This window comes from Hipposideros armiger, unplaced genomic scaffold (genome assembly GCF_001890085.2).
Source record: "Hipposideros armiger isolate ML-2016 unplaced genomic scaffold, ASM189008v1 scaffold_46, whole genome shotgun sequence".
NCBI lineage: Eukaryota > Metazoa > Chordata > Mammalia > Chiroptera > Hipposideridae > Hipposideros > Hipposideros armiger.
In genome coordinates this window covers 75,854-93,552 of record NW_017731396.1, presented here as the reverse complement: position 1 = coordinate 93,552, position 17,699 = coordinate 75,854, and the positions used below count along the sequence as shown (strand labels likewise).

Sequence of the window (17,699 nt, the reverse complement as noted above, 5' to 3'; positions counted from 1 at the left end):
CCCTCTTGCTTCCCGCCTGCGTCCTGGACCCCGAGCCCGACCTCTCCGGCCCAGCCGGCGCTGTGCGGACGGAGACGGGGGATGGATTTTTACAAAGACCCCGTGGGGGCTGGTGGTGGGCTGAGCGCACGCACCCAGCACACTTGAACGCCAGCGATCAAGACCAAGCCCGCGTCTGCTGCGCAGGGCCGGGAGCGGGGGCGGGCCCCGAGGGTCGTAAGCCCCACCTTCGGGGGCGGTGCCTAGCGCGGGGAGTGTCAGGAAGAGGAAGAGCGCGGCCAGAGGCCGTGCGGGCGCGCGGAGAGCAGGGGCCGCGCCGAGGGGAGCGCCGCGCGGGCCACCATGGCCACGGACGAGCTGGCCAGCAAGCTGAGCCGGCGGCTGCAGATGGAGGAGGAGGGCGAGGGCGGCGGCGACTCCGCGGAGCAGCCCGGCCTGAACGGGGCCGCGGCGGCTGCGCCTGGGGCGCCCGACGAGGCGGCGGAGGCGCTGGGCAGCGCGGACGGCGAGCTGAGCGCCAAGCTGCTGCGGCGCGCAGACCTCAACCAGGGCATCGGCGAGCCCCAGTCGCCCAGCCGCCGCGTCTTCAACCCCTACACCGAGTTCAAGGAGTTCTCCAGGAAGCAGATCAAGGACATGGAGAAGATGTTCAAGCAGTAAGTGCCCGCCCGACCCGGCCCCGCCACCCACGGCCCCCTGCTGCCAGCCGCGCTCCCCCGAATCCCGACACACCAGGGATGGGAACCCAGCGGCCCCTTCCAGATAATCACGAGGCTGCGGAACCGTCCACCCCACCACGCATATGGGTCTGGGTACCCCGCGCCCCTGACACTCTACCCCTCCGCTGGGTGACGCCGCCCCCTGTACACTAGATGCGCGCACACTGAGTGGGGGCCCCGCAGCTCCTTCTAGATAATCGCGAGTCCCCGTGAGCCCCTGTTACCACCACATACGTGTGCCTGAGAACTCTGGGTCGCTGGCCTAGGTCCCTGCCCTGTTAGCGACGCTCCCTCCACCACTACACACCTGCGCCCACCGAGATGGAGGACCCCGTGGCCTCCCTTTCGCCCCCAACAAGCCACTCTCGAATTCCCCACCCCCACCTCTGGTCACAAACACCCACCCCCCTCCAGCGCCTCAACAAAGGTGACCAGTCCCTGATCCTCATGTCACACACATTCTTTTCCCCGGAGTACCCTCATTTCCTCTGCTTCTCCCAGATCCCCCTCAACATAGGTTCTGGGCAGACACCCTCTTCCCCTGCAGTTATTCAGCATCTGCTAGCCAACTCCAGTCAAAGACCCTTCATCCCCTCCCGCCCCTACCCCCAGCCCCGGTTGGCCAGGACCCCAATCCTTGACCCTCAGTCTCCCTGGGGAGGAACCCCACTTTTCAGGTAGTACAACTTCCCTCCTCTTGCCCTCACTGCCCCTCTGCACCCAGCAACTTCTAGTCACCATCCCCCTGCTGCCTGTCAAACTGCCCCGTCTCTCCGCAGCCCCTCCCTTCATACACAGGGTTCCCCAAGCCCCACACCTTCCTGTCTGACTCCCCAGTTGCTCTCACCCTTACCCATTACTCCATATAATTCCACATGCCGTGCCCTCTGCAGGTTGGACAGGCACCCCCAGGCCCATGGGCTCAGCCCTACCACCCAAAAACACCCTAATATCTCTGTTGCGGTCCTAGAGAGAAAGGGCACCAGGTCCTCTGGTCCATTGGGGCTGACCCAAGTTAGGATTGAGACAGTCAGCCACAGCCCCCTCCAGCCATGTCTGCAGGCCGGAGGGGGTTTGAGGAGGAGTGGTGATGGAGGCACCCAACCCCCTTCCCTTGGGTACCCTTCCCCACTTCTGTTGTCAATAGCCCTGTCCCTGGCTCCTGGAGGGGACAGTACCCTGGGGGTACTGGTCTGGAGCGGGTCCTGGAGGAGGCAGAACCATCCTGAGGCAGAGTGTAGGGTGGAGGAGTCAGGAGGTCTGTCTGCCTTGAGACAGACAGCCCAAGGCTAAGGGAGAGGTGCTGGGCCCACCTTGCCCCAGGCAGGAGGCAGGGCGGCTGTGGCTGGATAAGCCTCAACGCAGGCAGCTAGCTGCCCTGAGAGCCAGCAGGAAGGCTGGTGTTTTGCAACCCCACAGCTTGAGAAAGGCTCTTCCCACTTCTAGTACTTGCTACAGCTGCTGCTTCTGCATTTGGCCCGACGATGCAGTGGGAGAGGTTCCTGGTTCCCAGACCTGGATGGTTGGGCACCCCAGACTTTTCCAGGTGTCAGCCTGGGGAAAAACAGTCCTTGACTCCCCCCTGGGCCTCTGCGTGCAGGTCCCACAGCCCTGGGGAGCCTGCCTCTTTGACTCCAGAGTCTTGGTTGAGAGTTCTAAAGTTTCTTCTCAGCCGAAGACTGGCATGATTAGGAGGGCTGGATTCCCAAGGAGGAAATTACCAGGATTTCCAAGGTTCTGGCAGGAATAGATTGCAAGTTCCTTGAGCCCAGGGTGGGTGTAGATTCTCTACCTAGAACTTCCTTGTAGAGCCTGTCAGTCAGTCATCCCCACCCACCCACTCCGCCCCAGGGGAGCGCAGGCAAAATTATTCGAAGGCAGCCAAGATCCCTGTGTCAATAGGACCAAAGCGCTAAGGAGCTCATCAGTTCCTCCCAGCAAACTCATGAAAGAACTATCATCATTCCCATGGCACAGTTGGGGAGTCTGGGCACAGAGACGTTAAGCAACTTGCCAAGACCACACAGCTAGAAAATGATGGAGCCAGGATCTGAACCCAGGTCTGTGACTCCAAAACCTTTGTTCTTCCCTTCCGGGTTTCCTGCCAAAAAAAAAAAGGTGGAGCTGTTTGGGAGAGCCCAGACAACCCAAAGAGCAGGAACTTGGGAGGCTGCAATGAGACTGCAAGAGGCTTATAATTGGGGGACTGGTATTGAAGCTGCATTTGCAGGACAAGCTCACTTTTTACAGAGGCTGTTTTTGGTGTTAGTTTGACGAGGAGTACTTTGATAAAGATTGGGGGAGAGCCAAACCCCTGCAGGTCCCCCCTTAGTACCACGACTGCTTTCTGGGGGCTTTGGGAGGGGTGGGAGGGCAGGAAGGGGCCAGGGAGCCCAACTTCTAGGGAAGGAAGTGCTGCCCGCCGGGGAGCCCTGGTGAGAATGGAAAGCTGCAGATTTTGTATTCAAGGAAACAAGGCTTCACTGTGCCAGTCGAGCCCAGCCCCGCCGAACAGCCAACAGACAGGCTCTCATGAAAGACAAAACCCCTCTTCTGCTTCTGCCGTCTGAGTGGGCCTGCAGCCTTCTGGGTCCAAGCAGGGCCTGCGGACCACAGCCAGGGCTCTGCTGAGAGACTTCCACCCTGGTCTCCAGCTCCGAAGGCAGGGAGGAGGGAGCCTGGCCCTCCAGAGCCAAGCGCAGGAGACAGGAGGTCAGAGGGAGCTAGGAGCCGGCCTTTTTTTGAAGGCCAGGAGCTAGGAAGCCTGGGCTTCTATCCTGGCTCTGCCTACCCCACCTCCACCCCCACCCTGGGCCCCGGTCTTCACATCTGTAAAAGGAGCAGGCTCTATCTGATGGCAGAACTGCTTTCCACGGTCTTCCTGTCCATCCATGCAGAGTTCATCAGCAGATACTTCCTGGGGATGGAGAAGGAGGGAGAATAGAGGAGACAGAGAGAAGATAGGCTCTCCGCCATGGCTGACCTCACACTACAGCTGTGCAGGTTCCAGCTGGGAGAGACCTCAAGGGCTGACTCCAGCCCTTCTCCGCGTTTTACAGAAGGAACTGAGACCCAGAAACGTGTAGTGACTTGCTTGGGGTCACAGGGAGGTTTTCAGTGGCTGGGCCAGAGCATCCTTGTCTGTGCAGTGGGACAGTGGTCCCCGCTTTTGAGTGAAGCTCAGAGGAGGTGACACATGTAGAGCTCTGGCGCGATGCCAGGCACGTGGCAGTAGTGGAGCCAGGACTGTCCGTCCTCCCCATGTGGCCTCAGGCTGCACCCACCACCTCTAATCCCACCCTCTCCCCACCTGTCTCTGCCATTCATCCAGGGCTGTCTCTGGAACCCTCCAGGCAAGGGGGAGATGGTGGGGCCCCAGAGAGCCTCGAGGGGGCCCACCCCTGAGCTGGCAACAGCCTGCCTGGGGCTCTGTGGGGTTTTGTAAGCTGAGACCTGCTGGAGAGGTAGGCAGTCGTGTAATTCGGAACCTGCCGTGGAATCTGAGGAAGACGCCCTAGTTCCCTGCCTTGCCAGCCTCGTCCCCAGCCACCTCATCTCATGACCCCTTGCGTCAGAGAGACAGGTTTCCCTCTCATTCTGGACACTTCTTCCCTTCCCACCCACCCCCTCTTCCCCTCCCCCCCACCTGCTCAGACCCTTGCCCCTTACAGTACCTCCCCTCGTTGCCCTTCCGCGATGACAGTGTGGTGCAGTGGTTAAGAGTGGGGGTGTTTGGACTCTGCAGCCCTGGGTTTGAATCCCAGCTGTGGGCTCTGGGGCAAGGCCCCTAAACCTTGTTGAGCTTCAGTTCCTCACCCTAGAACAGGGAGAATAATAGCACCCACATCACATGATCATTATGAAGTACTTAACCCAGTGCTTGGCACAAAGTAAGTGCTTCTTCAGTTCCTGTCACCATCATCCCCAGCCCTGGCGGTGGCCGGGCTGGCAGCAAGGCAGCTCCACAGACGCCACTGGCTGCCTTCACTTACCTCCCACGGAGCTGCTGGACTGGGAGCAACCCTCTTGCTTTGGTCCAGAGTGACAGGAACCCAGCATGAGAACCCTTTCCTCCTGTCCAACAAACGCCCTGACTGACAGCTACATATGGCTTTGATAAAATAACGAACATGGGGAAAGGAATTCATTATCACTTCATTACATGGAAGGCAGGTGGCAGGAAAAAGCGAAGAGCAAACAGCAGCTCTGGAGTCGGACAAAAGTGGGACCCTAGTGCCGGACGCCCCCTGCCCCGCTGGGAGACACTGGGCAGGGTGCTTAGCTTCTCGGAGACTTATTGGGTCTTTGGGAAAGTCATGACGCATTTTTGCATTGAAAAACATAGAAAAATACGTCATGACTTCCCCGACGACCCAACAGCTTCCCCTGGGGCTGCAGAACCTACCAGGTAAAATGCTGAGGATGAAGTTTTAAAAGCCCTAGGCCTTTGTAGAGTTCACCATCATGTCTGGTCTGTGGGCTGTTAAAAACGTAGATGATGATTTTGAAAAACACCAAGTCCATTCCTTTGATCATTCATCCAACAGATACTTCATTAAGTTTCTGCTGTGTGCATGTCCCAGAGAACCGGCCAGGAATCAAGTTCCCGTCCTCGAGAAGCTTGAAGCCTCACCGCAGGCAGGGGTGTGTAGGAGCCTTTGCGGGGAGAGCGGGTGGGCCCCCAGAGCTAAAGATGGAAGGTTCCGTCTCTTTATTTCTACCACGAGGACTGAAAGCTCTCACGAGGAATGCCATGATGATAGGCTCTCCCCGGCCAGCCCCTGCCTCCGCCCTCTCCCTGTTAAGTGGAACCACCAGGTCCAGTTGCTCCCGCAGGAGCCGATGTGTATTATTTCAGAAATTGAATATAATCCTCACACCCACACAGCGAGGTGGGTGCTGTCATTATCCCCATTTGCCAGATGAGGAAATAAATGGAGGCTCAAGGAGGTTGAGCCACTTAGCCAAGGTTATAATAAGCAGCAGAGGCAGGATTAGAACCGGGTCTGCCTGCAGGGAGCTCAGAGGCCAAGTGAGGGCTGTGTTTGTGGTTGGGGGTCAGGGGACTCTCAGAGCCTCAGGGGAAGCCCTCAGGAGCCTGGCTTTCTGGGGAGGGAGGATTTCCTGAGCCCGTTGCTCGCCCCCTGCCCCTCCTTTTTCCCTTCCGATTCTGAGTCACCTTTCTCCTCCGCCTGCCAGGGACTTTTGGTTCCCCTCTGGTTTGCATCTTCCTACCTTCTCTCCTCCCTGCCCTCTTGGACCCAAGGCCTGGCTTCAGCTGTGTGAGTCCGGACTCTGGGAGACCAGGCCACCCTGCCTCAGGGAAGGTCAGAGGCCCTTTCTGCAAGGGAAGCCTCGCCCAGCCGGAGGAGGGAGTCACTGCGACCTCAGCAGGGACAGTCCCCACACCTTCCAGCAGCTCAGTTCCCTCTGACTGCCGAGCAGTCTTCTCCTTGGCCGACTTCTGCTTTTCAAGGACTGCAGAGAAGTGAGGGTTCCGTGCCAGAAAGGGAACAGCTAGCCAGGAGCCCGGCCCGGGGTTCCTGAGCTGCGTGGAGATCGAACTCCACCCAGCCCTTCCCAGCACGCTGTGAGGGGGCCGCTGTCGGTCCGCTCCATCACGGGCACTTCAGCTCTTGTTTAATCCTTTCTTTAACATCCTGCAAGCTTATCATCACCCATTTCACAGAAAAGAAGAGCTGTCGGGGAGATTTACATGACTTGTCCAAAGTCACACAGCTTGTAAGGAGTGGAGACAGGATTTGAACTTGCGTCTGTGTGACCCCAAGTCCCTTGCTCCCATGGACCCCAAATAGAGCAGCGTCACCATCACCCAGGAGCTGTTAGAAATGCGGACACTCAGGCTCCAGCCCAGACCTACGGGATCATGACGTCATGACGTCCATTTTAAGAATGTCACCAGGTGTGCACATTGTGTATGAAGTGCCCCCCACCCCCACCCCCATGGCCATCTCCCCGCCACTCGCCTAAGGTTGGCCTTCAGGTTGGGCACATTACTTAGTCTGAGCGGTAGGGGGGAAAGGTTACGTTAATAAACACTGGGCTCTATTAGATGTTCAGTAAATGTCCTGTGCAATCATTGTTACAACAATCATTACTAAGAGCGGGCAGGGGAGAGCTGGCAGGAAACCCGCTGCTGATGCAGCAGGTGGAGGGCGTTGCCCCTCGGGGGCTGGGGCTCAGCCTGAGGTGATTGAACCCCAGCTTAGGGTGTCTCCGAGCCCTGACAACCCCTAGTAGATTGCCGTACTGCACTCACATGCCCCTCCTTGGCTGACACAGGGCAGCAGATTGAGTTTCAGATTCTGCAGATAGGACTAGAGGAAGTGGTGATCGGCTGGGCTTTCCCCCACATGAGTCAGGCAGTTTGGGGGAGGGGGCGGGCAGGAACTGATGGGCGCTGCCCAGCAGTCGTCACCGGGCTTGTGGGCATCCACCTGATTGGAAAGGCAGGCAGAGCCAAGCTGGCTGTAACAGCAAGGCCAGAATTTTTCTGTCTTCCAGAACTTTCCTGCCCCAAGGGACCTGCTTTCCCATTTTGCAGGACAAAAAGTAGAGGCCACAGGGGCCTCCCCAGACAGGATGTGGTGGGGGTTGGGGGGCGGGGTGGCCAGGTCTGTGAATGCTAAGACCAAAGCCAGAGGGCTCCTTGGTCTATAAACACCCTCTCCAGCTGTCTGTCCTCCTGGGGACAGAGGGGACATCAGCAGAGGCCTGGGATGGGAATGAGCCCTTTGCTCCCAAACCAGCTGTTCCCATCCTGCCCCTGTGCAGCGGCTGTGACAGCTCCTCATTCTGCCATCCGATGGAAGAGCATAACTGACAGGTGGGGAGGGTCATGTGTGAGGAACGACTTCCTCCGAGACAGCTCCAGAGCCAAAATGGGCCACCTGAGGGAAGCAGTGAGCTTCCCGTCCTCAGTGGTATTCAAGACGCCCAAGCAGGATAAGTGCATTCGGAACCTACCCTCCCGAATGGCTAAATGAGGTAGCCTCCACTATCCCTCCCAACCTGCGCTTCTGTGGTACAGGGTCTGTAGGCGTCAGGACATAGCATAGTGTTTAAAAGTGTGTTTTTCATCAGGCCTGGGTTCGGATCCCAGCTGGGTCCTTGTCAACTGTGGCCTTGGCCAAGTCACTTCCTCCCTGCGCCTCAGTCTCTTCGTCTGTGGTATGGGGTGATTTAATGCCTGCTTCACAGAGTTCTGGTGAGGATCTGATGCAGAACAATTGACACAGTGCCTGGCTCATAGTACGCGCTCAGCGGAGTAGCCACTAATGATAATGAAATGGGGACGAGCCCTGGGTGCAGACCCAGGGCATCCACACTGAACACTGTAGGAGCCAGCCACCGCCCACCCGCATGACTCCTGGTCAGAACTGGAGGGGCGAGGCGGAGCAGCCAGCTGGTGGGACCTGCTCAGCCCAAAGGGCAAAGTCTGCCTGGGTGGTTGGTGGCCGGCTGCTCCACTTTCAGGGGTGGATGGGAGGGGATTTTGTCACCAGCATCCGGGGCGGCAGCTGCTGAGCCCTCCCGGTCGAGAACTATTTAGGGGGAGGCGGGTAGGAATGTGGGCACGGTGCCAGGTGCAGCCGCCTCTCCAGTGCAAGAGAAAAGTGCTGAGCTCCCAGCCCGAGAGCTTTGTTGCCAGTCCTGCCGGATGGAATTGGCCCTCCCCGGCAGGCCCCAAGCCAGGCTGTCTCAACCCAACCTTCCCAAGCGCTGTAAGCTTGAGAATCTGGGTTTCCTCTGTGGGACCAGAAAGAAGAGGGAGGCAGGCAGGCAGGCAGAGAGGAAAGATTTTGGAATCTTCTCGTCTGCCAACTGTGTGTCCTTGGGCTGGTTTCTGCCTACTCGGGGCCCCAATTTCCCCCTCATAACATGAAACTGACAGACCAAGCTATCCAGATGGACTTTGTGTGCTGACGTCGCTTTCCCTGGATCCTCTGAGCCGCCTGCAGCCTCAGTTCCGGCTCAGGAAGAGGGCTGATGGATGAGAGGGTCTCCCCAGCCAGAGAGATGCCTGTTTCCGGCCGTCTTAGAACATCCTTCTCTCCTCTGTTGCCAGTTGTCCACCTGCTGGGGGCACAATGACTGTCTCCCCCTTTGTCACTTCCCTCCCTTTCAGAGGAGGGACAGGAGAGTAATCGAGGCTCCTCTTTGCTTCTGCCCAGCAAGAGAGCAAAAGGCTCTGTCCTGCTGTCTTTCCACCACCCCAAGTGGTGGGGTCTTTGAATTAGGCCTAATGGTGGTGGTGGGCTGGCGGGGTGGGGGGGGGTATAAGACCTTCAGAGGAGGTTGAGATACTAGAGGGGCCTCTGGGTCATCTTGTCCATCTCCTGCCTCCAGACTAGCCAGGCACCATCAGAACTGGTGCCCTGGGAAGAAGCCATTGTATTTTTTATCATTATTATTCTTGTTGTCACCATTATGTGCGAAGTACTTAACATAGTACCTGGCACACAAAAAGTTCTTAATAGCCGCTGTTATTATAATGAAATTAGCAGGTTTTAAGTACCTGCTATGTACTAGGCATTTTATATCTATAATCTCATTTAATCTTTAATCCTAAAGGTAAATATTAATAATTTATTATTATTATTATTATTTATTATTATTATTATTGTTGTAGTTAGCTTGTATTAATGAAGTGCTTCCTGCAGGCCACACTGTCAGCTAAGAATCTGCTTGGATTGTTTCTTTTACTCTTTGCCTCAATCCTGAGACGGGTCCTTTGATCTCCGTGATGTAAATGGGAAAATTGAGGCTTATGGGGACGGGTGATTTGACCAGGGTCACCCAGCCAGCAGGTGGCAGATCGGGGGTTTGGACCCAGGTCAGTCTCAGCAGAGTTGATATGAGCACAAACCTTCAAGGTCATCTTCAGTAGGTTAACCCTGGCACCTGCCTGACCCAGTGACCCAGAGCTCACCCACATCAGAGCCCAGGGTACATGGTAGATGGTACTCCCCTGGGGGTCTCATGGGAACGGCCTTTTCCAGCCTCACCTCTGGGGGCCCCAACTCCCACCCCAGCACCTGGCCTCTCCCTGACCTCTGTCACCTCCCCTTGGCGATCGATCCACTGGCACTGCGGCCAGCCCCTGCATTGTCCCCCTGGGGGCTGGCGTCTGCCTGGGATCGAGCCCAGACCCAGTAATTGATTGACCCGTGATTGATGCAGGCGGTGGTTCAAGCCGCGGTTTAAGCTGCAGCCCAGCCAGGCCCGGGAGCTGCCAGAGCCCAAGTTTCTGTCCAAGTTTAGACACTTTATCTGTACTTCCTCTGAAACTGAGCCACCCCTGGCTGCGGGAGAAACGGGGCCACTTGAGCAGTAAATAAAGCTGGGCCCAGGAGAGGGGTGGGGCGGCACGGAGAGTAGAGTGTGGGAATCGTAGGGTCAGGGTCCGAATCCTTGGCCTGCTGGTTATCAGGCCAGTGTGCTCCCTCATCAGTCACATGGGGACATAATACTGACCTCCCAGGATTGCTGAGCACAGAGGTTGTAAAGAGAAAACGCCTGGCACGTATAGTAGGAGCTTAATAAAGGTCTCTAAATCTCATTATAGTGGTGGCAGCTGCAGCCAGCTCCATGTGCCAGGCGTTGTGCTAAGTGCTTGGCACTTACGAACTCAGGCCTCACAGTGACCCTCCAAGAGAGTCACCATCATGTCAGAGGCTCTCAGCCTCAGCTGGAGGTTCCAGTGACCCAGGCTTCTGGAACCCAAGCAGCCTGCTCCAGCCCTGACATGTCACTGACCTTCATTGGAGCCCAAGTTCAGAAAGCAATGGGGGCTTTGTTTTTCTGAGGGGCGCTGAGGAGGGGAGTCCCTGTGACTTGCCTCAGGAAAGACTGACTCCCTTACCAGGCCACTCTCCACAGGGCTGCTCCAATACCTGTCACTAAGAGTCACCAGCAGCCCTGCCCCTTACCGACGGGCAGGCAGGCTCCAAAGATGGGTGGCGGGGCCTCCACCATCCCCCACAGGGCTCCTCCAGCTCTAAGTGGAGCCTGGACCGTGGGATCACTGGCCTGCCTGACCCTCCCAGGTCCCATAACCCTCTACCACATTCTCTCGCATCTGCTTGCAGCCCAGCTATGGCCACTGCCCACAGGGACCCCTGGCCCGTGTGCTCCCACTCCAGCCCTCTCACCCCACTGTGGAGAAAAAGGCCTGAGGACCATGTGTTCCCTGCAGGGTTCCCAGAGCTCCATCTCCCCCATGCTGCATCACTTCCAACCACTGACTCACTCGTGAACTATTTATACCCCTTGCACAAATGCTCCACTCAGCGCTCCAGGCAGACGTCTCTGTTCTGCCGGCAGTCCCAGGACATGCGGAGGGGGAGCTGGGCACAGAGCCTGGCAGACGTGGGGTGGAAGCCCAGCTCCCTCCTTTATTGCTGCGTGACCTTGGGCAGGCTACTTAACCTCCCTGAGTCTCCATTATAAAATGGGGTTAGTTCAAGGGTTAAGCAGAGTCAAGTTCCTGGTGCAATGACAGTTTTCGAAAAGTGGCTGCTATTAGGTGTCCAAAGTCGTGCAAAGCTGATGCATCACGAGAGAAGGGGAAGGGACCTGGGGAGCCCTGAAGAGGGCAGAGGAATGAGCTGTGTTTATGTACAATAGGAACTCCAAGTCTTCGGGACACAGATTTCTGGAATGCAGCCCCTCTGTGTCACACTACTGTCACCAACACTGTCACCCAGCCAGCTTGAGGCCTGAGACCACTCTCCCCACCCCACCAGGAGACAGGTGTTTGGTTAGCCTGATAAGAGGGCCCGGCTGGGCTGTGCCAACAACGCCCACAATCACCGGGCTGTGTACCTCTGACACCAGTGGCACCTCCCCAGCCAGGGGACAGGGTTCAGAGGCCAACCCTGACCCAAGCTCTTACTGCAAGAAGGCAGTCGAGAGACATTTGGATTCCACCCCTTACTCCATGCCTGACTGCCAGGCCATTGGTGGCAGGACAAAGAGACCGGAACTGTGCAGGGCAGAGACATTGCCATCACCTACTCACTGTGCCAGGCCTTTGCAGCCACCCAGCCATGTCCCCACGGCTCGCTGCAGGCACTCTGCAAAACTCGTTTCCTGCGCACACACCCCAGGCCACCTCCAGGAAAACTAGAAGTAGACATCCCTTTTGTGACGCCCTAGCCCTGCCCTGTGACATGTACCTTCTGCCTCCCTCCTGGGTGGGAACAGGAAGTGGGGCCAAGATGTCCCTTGAGTGCCCGTGGAGATGTTGGTAAGCCAGCTGGTCCTGGAGGTGGTCTGTGAGTGCTAACCTCAGCGTCCACCCTCCCAGTCTGCACCCCATGGCACTAGGAGTTGTTTCTCCCTGCTTGTTCATGTCCCATTCAGTACAGGGAAGCTGTAATTTGAGCTTCCTTGTGCAGCAGGCTTTTCCAAAATAGCACTGTTAAACATGGCTGCCAGGCCATGTGGTGAGTTCCCCATCGTCAGAGGTAACCAAGCAATAGCTGGGCCACAAATCAGGACTCTGCCTGGGCTGAGGTCCCTTCCAGCTGTGATAGGATGACATGTTGGTGGGATGTGCCCCCTGAGCCCCCAGGCTCCCTGCACTCCGGCTTGTGACTGCTCTGACTGGTCAGGTATAAGGTGTCAGGATGTGCTTAGTCCTTTCTCTGTGTACCCACAGGTACGATGCTGGCCGGGATGGATTCATCGACCTAATGGAGCTAAAGCTCATGATGGAGAAACTTGGAGCGCCCCAGACCCACCTGGGCCTGAAAAACATGATTAAGGAGGTGGATGAGGACTTTGACAGCAAGCTCAGCTTCCGGGAGGTGAGCCCGCTCCCCATGGGGGACCGCACCTGAGGGCTTGGTGGCAGGAAAAGACTAACTCCCCTTGGCCTTTGAGCAACGTTGTCCTGAACAGCCGCTATTGAATGGCTGGTAGTTGGCTGAGTGAGGCTTCGGTGGGATCCTGGAGCAGCCGCCAGGGTGGGGGCCGGGGTCTGAGATGCCTTAAGGGAGAAGGAGGGACATCCATTTTTTCATTAGTGAGCACCTACTAAGTGACCTCTGTATACCTGACCTGTGTGGGCTCTGAGTGTGCAGTGAAAGGCCCTGGGCTCTAAGAGTCCTGGCGTGTAGAAGAGAAGCCCAGAGTGAGATGGCACGCTGCTGGGATTCAGGAGAAGAGGGGGACAGGTGGAGAGAGTGATGTACTGCGGGACTAGGGGAGCTGAGCACTGGGCTGGGGGACTTCGCACTCCAATCTTACTTAGCCCCCACTCGGAGACGGGATCCATGGGAAGGCTCACAGCCAGAGAGCAGTGGGCAGCATAGGGTTAAGTGCCTGGGTGGGGGCAGGGGGCTGGGGGCTCTCGGAAGAGTCAGGGCTCAGGCCAGGCCTTGGAGAGCTATCAGGAAGCATAGAGGAGGCAGGGTGAGTGAAAGGGGTGTGTGTGGTGGGGGGACACGCCTGGAAGAGTGGCAGGGAGGAAGGTGCAGGCTGTGCAGGATCGTGTTTGTTTGGAGTCAGCACGGGTTCACACCCCTCCTTCAATTTCTGGTGCTGAGATTTTGCACAGGTGTTTTCTTGTCTCTGAACCTTCCTCATTCTGTAAAGCGGGCACAGTCGTGTACCTTTGAGACTCAGTCAGTGGAATTTAGAGCGAATTAGTTTGGGAAACAGCAGAAACAAAGATAAGAGGCGAGCGGAGGCCATGTCATCAAGACCCTTGAGGGGAGCGAAGTGTGGACCAAGCAGCAGGCTTGCTGTAGCCCGGGATCCTAGGCGAGCAGGAGATGGGTCCCCTAGCCTCCCATCGTACAGATGGACAAACCAAGGCCCAGAGAGAGGGGGGCACAGGGCCTGTGCAGGGACACAGAGCATGGAGGAGGAGAACCCAGACCTCTAGCTCCCAGTCCCGGGAGCACGCCTCCTTTTTCCTAGGGAGGCCATGCTGGGCCCAGGTATGGCCAGGGACCCCGGCCCCTTTCCCTCTCACCCTGACACCCCATGTTTTTTTCTTCTTGCCACAGTTCCTCCTGATTTTCCGCAAGGCGGCGGCTGGGGAGCTGCAGGAGGACAGCGGGCTGCACGTGCTCGCCCGCCTCTCCGAGATTGATGTCTCCACCGAGGGCGTCAAAGGGGCCAAGAGCTTCTTTGAGGCCAAGGTGAGGAATGGAAGGATGTGTGGAGCCCAGGGTGAGGTGCCCTGACCCCAGCTCAAGGATGGGGGTAGCCAGAGAATAACAGGATCCCGGGGTAGCTGGAGGGACAGTACCTCCCCTTCCTGTCCCTGCTGAGGCTGCAGACAGGAGGTGTGGAGCTGACGCCCCGGCTAAGCTGGGACAGGCCCTCCAAGCTCCTCGCCTCTGTCCTGCCCCACCCAGGCTATGATCCTTCCCAGCATCCCCTTTCTCTCCCCGTCCCAGGGGTGGGTGAGGGGTATGTACTCTTGAAGAGGGGACAGGGATCACTTTGAGCTGTCCCTGGTATACGGAGCCACTACCCCAAAGGACTGGGCCGTAAAGGGTGGGCCTGGGAGACAGCAGACCAGGCTTAGAAACACACACTGGCTCCTAGGGCCTCTTGGGGACACTCGCCCTGCCAGCCCCAGCCTGAGGGAGTATGACGGACCCCAGAGGCCACCTACATGGACAGCATCCTCCCCTTTCAGCACACGCGGAAAGAGACGGAGGGGACAAATATGGCTCCTGGGTCCTGCCCTCCCGGGGCCCCGGGACCCCCATCTTCCTTGTTTCTCCCTCTTCTCATATTAGCTAAGACCGTTCCTTCCAAAAGCCACCTCCCGCCTTCTTCCGGGCTTCTAGGGCTGAGGGGATGTTTCAGGGTTTATCAACGGGACTGGTGGGCAGCTGGGCTCCCCAGAACAGGAAACAGGATAAGGACACGTCAGGAGGTATAGGACCCGTGCTGTGCAGCAGGCCCCGAATGTGTTCCCTCGTTCAATCCTCCCAACGAATCCATGAGATCAGAGTTAATTGAGCACCAGGCTCTAAATGGAGAAACTGAGGCTCCGAGAGGTGAATGGCGTGCCCGTTCCAGGGCCGGAGCCAGCGGGAGGGGGAGCTGTGCGGGCACTGCGGGGAGAATCCCAGGGAAAGCCCACCTGGAAGCGCAGGGAGCCCTCCAGCCCTGAGGCACCTCGCCCCCACTCCACCCCAGGTGCAGGCCATCAACGTGTCCAGCCGCTTCGAGGAAGAAATCAAAGCTGAGCAGGAGGAGAAGAAGAAGCAGGCGGAGGAGATGAAGCAGCGGAAAGCGGCCTTCAAGGAGCTGCAGTCCACCTTCAAGTAGCGAGGGGCTGCGGCCCGACCAGCGCCCGGTCCGGCCAGCGAGAGTGGGTGAGGGTGGGCAAACTGGGGGCCGAGCCTGACTCCTGGGCTCCGTCTGAAGGGACCATACTAAACACCTACAAATGTCTGTGAGCACAGCCAAGTTGCGCGGTCTCACAGAAGTGGCCCAGCCTCCGCCTCGCTCCCCGCTGCAGTTCCTGAGGCCGCGACACCAGCGCTGGCTCCCTGCCTGGCCCAGCCCTCCCTGATGCCCCTAAGTCTCTCTTGGACCCCTGGCTGCGCCCTGCCTGCTCCAGCGCTGCTCCCTGCCCATGTGCCTGCCCTCCACACCCACCCCTCTCCTCCCCTGCGCCTCTCCCTTCTCCCTTTCACCTCCTCCATGCCCAGAAACCGCCTGCCCTTCACCCACAGGCTACACTGCCCTGGGACACTCAGCCCCTTCCTAGACTGGGGGAGCGACAGATGGCAAAGATTGCGGCTGGCTCTGTAGAGGGGGACCTAAGGAGCTGATCAGAGTCACAAGGGTGCCCCACCCCCAGCACCTGTTTCCGCAGCGCTGCCTCTCCTCCACTGGAGATGGGGGCAAGGGGCTGGGGGGAAGCTTCTATTGTTGTGAAGGGACCGAGGCCCTGGCACCCCACGCAACCCCAGCTCTCTGGGGCCCAGCCAGGCAGGGGGAGGGGACGCTGTGTCAATCTACCTCATGGGCCCACACTCTCCCAGCCATGCCATGGACCATGGGCAGGGGAGGCTCTGGGGGCAGAGACACTACTCCCTGTTCCCCCTGGGACAACTTGAGGGTCTCGGGGGTGCTGGAGAGAGCAGCGTGGAGAGGAGGGATTGACCCCTTCAATAGGGAAGGAAATCGGCACCGTGTTCGTTCTGCAGGAGGCGACCAAGAAGTGCTTTATGCAGTTTGTGCGACCAGGCAGTGGGGAGCAGGGGACCTCGCTCGGCCCTTTCACACCATCCTTACCCAAGTGACATTCCCCACCTTGTCACCAGTGACAGGACTTGTCCATCACACCCACCCCCCGAGGAAGCATGGGGACCCCAGCATTCCCCGTGTCCCTGGCCCAGCCCTGCACAGCTCCCATGTGCTTACTGACGTGTGTGCGTGTCTGTGTGTGTGTGTGTCTGTCTCTTATCGTGAAACTGTGCCCGTCACCCAGTCCAAACAAATGAGTGGCCATCGAGGCCACAGTTATGCAACTTTCGACGTTCGCGTATGTCATGACAGCGTCACTGCTTTTTAAATTCAATAACTTTATTTTAGTAAAACGCCCCCAAGAGTCTATGAAACCCCCATTGGACTTGCAGAGGTTTTATTTTTTTGGCCTTAGAATCTGCAGAAATTAGGAGGTACTGGCCCCAGTGCGTGCAGCAACCTTGGCCCTGGATTGCATTTGCCTTAGGGGATATGTTTATACAGATGAATATAAAAAAGTTCTTTTTCTTTCGGGCTTATTGCTTTTTTTTCCCTCCCTTCTCAACGCCTCTCACCGCCCCCCCCCCATGACTTCTTCATTCAATGGTACAATTATTTTTTTTTAACTAAAATAAGATAAAATTCTGTATTTTTATGTGTGTGTGGTTCTTGGTTGGTAGGGGAGGGAGGGAATGGCAAAGGGGGAGAGCAGGGATGAGATCACCTGGGTGCTAGGGCAGCATTTGCTCAGGTGGCTCCCATGTCATGTCAGAAGCTAGGAAGAAGGGACTCTTCTTAATGGGAGAAGTGGAGTCGGCCCCCTGCTCTCTCACCAGGCGTTAGTCTAAGCGCTTTACAAATATTAACTCATTTACTCCTCGCAACTAGCCCATGACGGGGGTGCTGTTTTATTCCCAGATAAGAACAGGGAGACCCAGAAAGTTTACCAGAGAGCCAGCAGGATGCAGGCCAGGGCCACAGAGCTCGCAGCCCGTGCCCTTACCCATCCAACCACGCTGCCTGGTGAGTTCAGAGGGGGCGTGCATGTCCATGGGGCCGTGGCACACAGCATGTGGTCAAAGGTGGCACCGAGGCCATGGGGATTCTGGATTGATGCACCTTAGAGCTCCCCAAGACTCCCACAAACACAAAGACGCCCCAAGCCTACAGCACCACACAGGCTGGGATGGTGGGGTGCTGAGGAAAGAGTCTGTGTGCTTCCTGTGTAGCTGTGGACAGATCTGGGTCCCAGTCTCCATCTGTTCAATGCGAGGGTGGACTAGGGTCTCAAGGTCTTCCCTGTGGTTTCCAGGGTAGGACGCCCCCAAGTAAAACCTGAGTGGACTCAGGAATTTGGGCTTAGGCTGGGCATCACTGCCCTCAGATGGACGTGGATGGTACTACAGCAGTCAGGGTGCCCGGGCCCTCCGCTTCCTCTCAGTCAGGGCTGCGTCCTTGTGTATTTCCTAAGACGTGCCACCTGATACCTGAGATGCCATTGTCATTAATACTGCATGTTAGGTTAAGCATTGCCTTTCAGTGGCCTTCCCAATGGAAGAACATCAGATCCCTAACATCCTAGCAAAAAGGGTCTCAGAACCAAAGGATAGGGGATACTGACAAGGAAAGGCTAAAATTCAAGCTCCAGCGTCCCCACCCAGCTGGCCCGGTAATGCACGTGGGCCTCGAGCCCTCAGAATGTGAGAGACAGGGGCTGGCTGTCACGTGCCA

At 57.5% G+C, this 17,699-nt stretch overlaps 1 protein-coding gene across 1 annotated transcript; it reads left to right on the top strand.

Annotated features, from left to right (window-relative positions):
- Positions 1–245: 245 nt before the first annotated feature.
- On the top strand, positions 246–16,502 carry EFHD2 (EF-hand domain family member D2). The gene is made up of 4 exons (XM_019639857.1): positions 246–656; positions 12,406–12,553; positions 13,760–13,894; positions 14,910–16,502. The coding sequence occupies exons 1-4, from the start codon at positions 343–345 to the stop codon at positions 15,039–15,041; spliced, it is 729 nt and encodes a 242-aa protein (XP_019495402.1). The 5' UTR covers positions 246–342; the 3' UTR covers positions 15,042–16,502.
- The last annotated feature ends 1,197 nt before the right edge of the window (positions 16,503–17,699 follow it).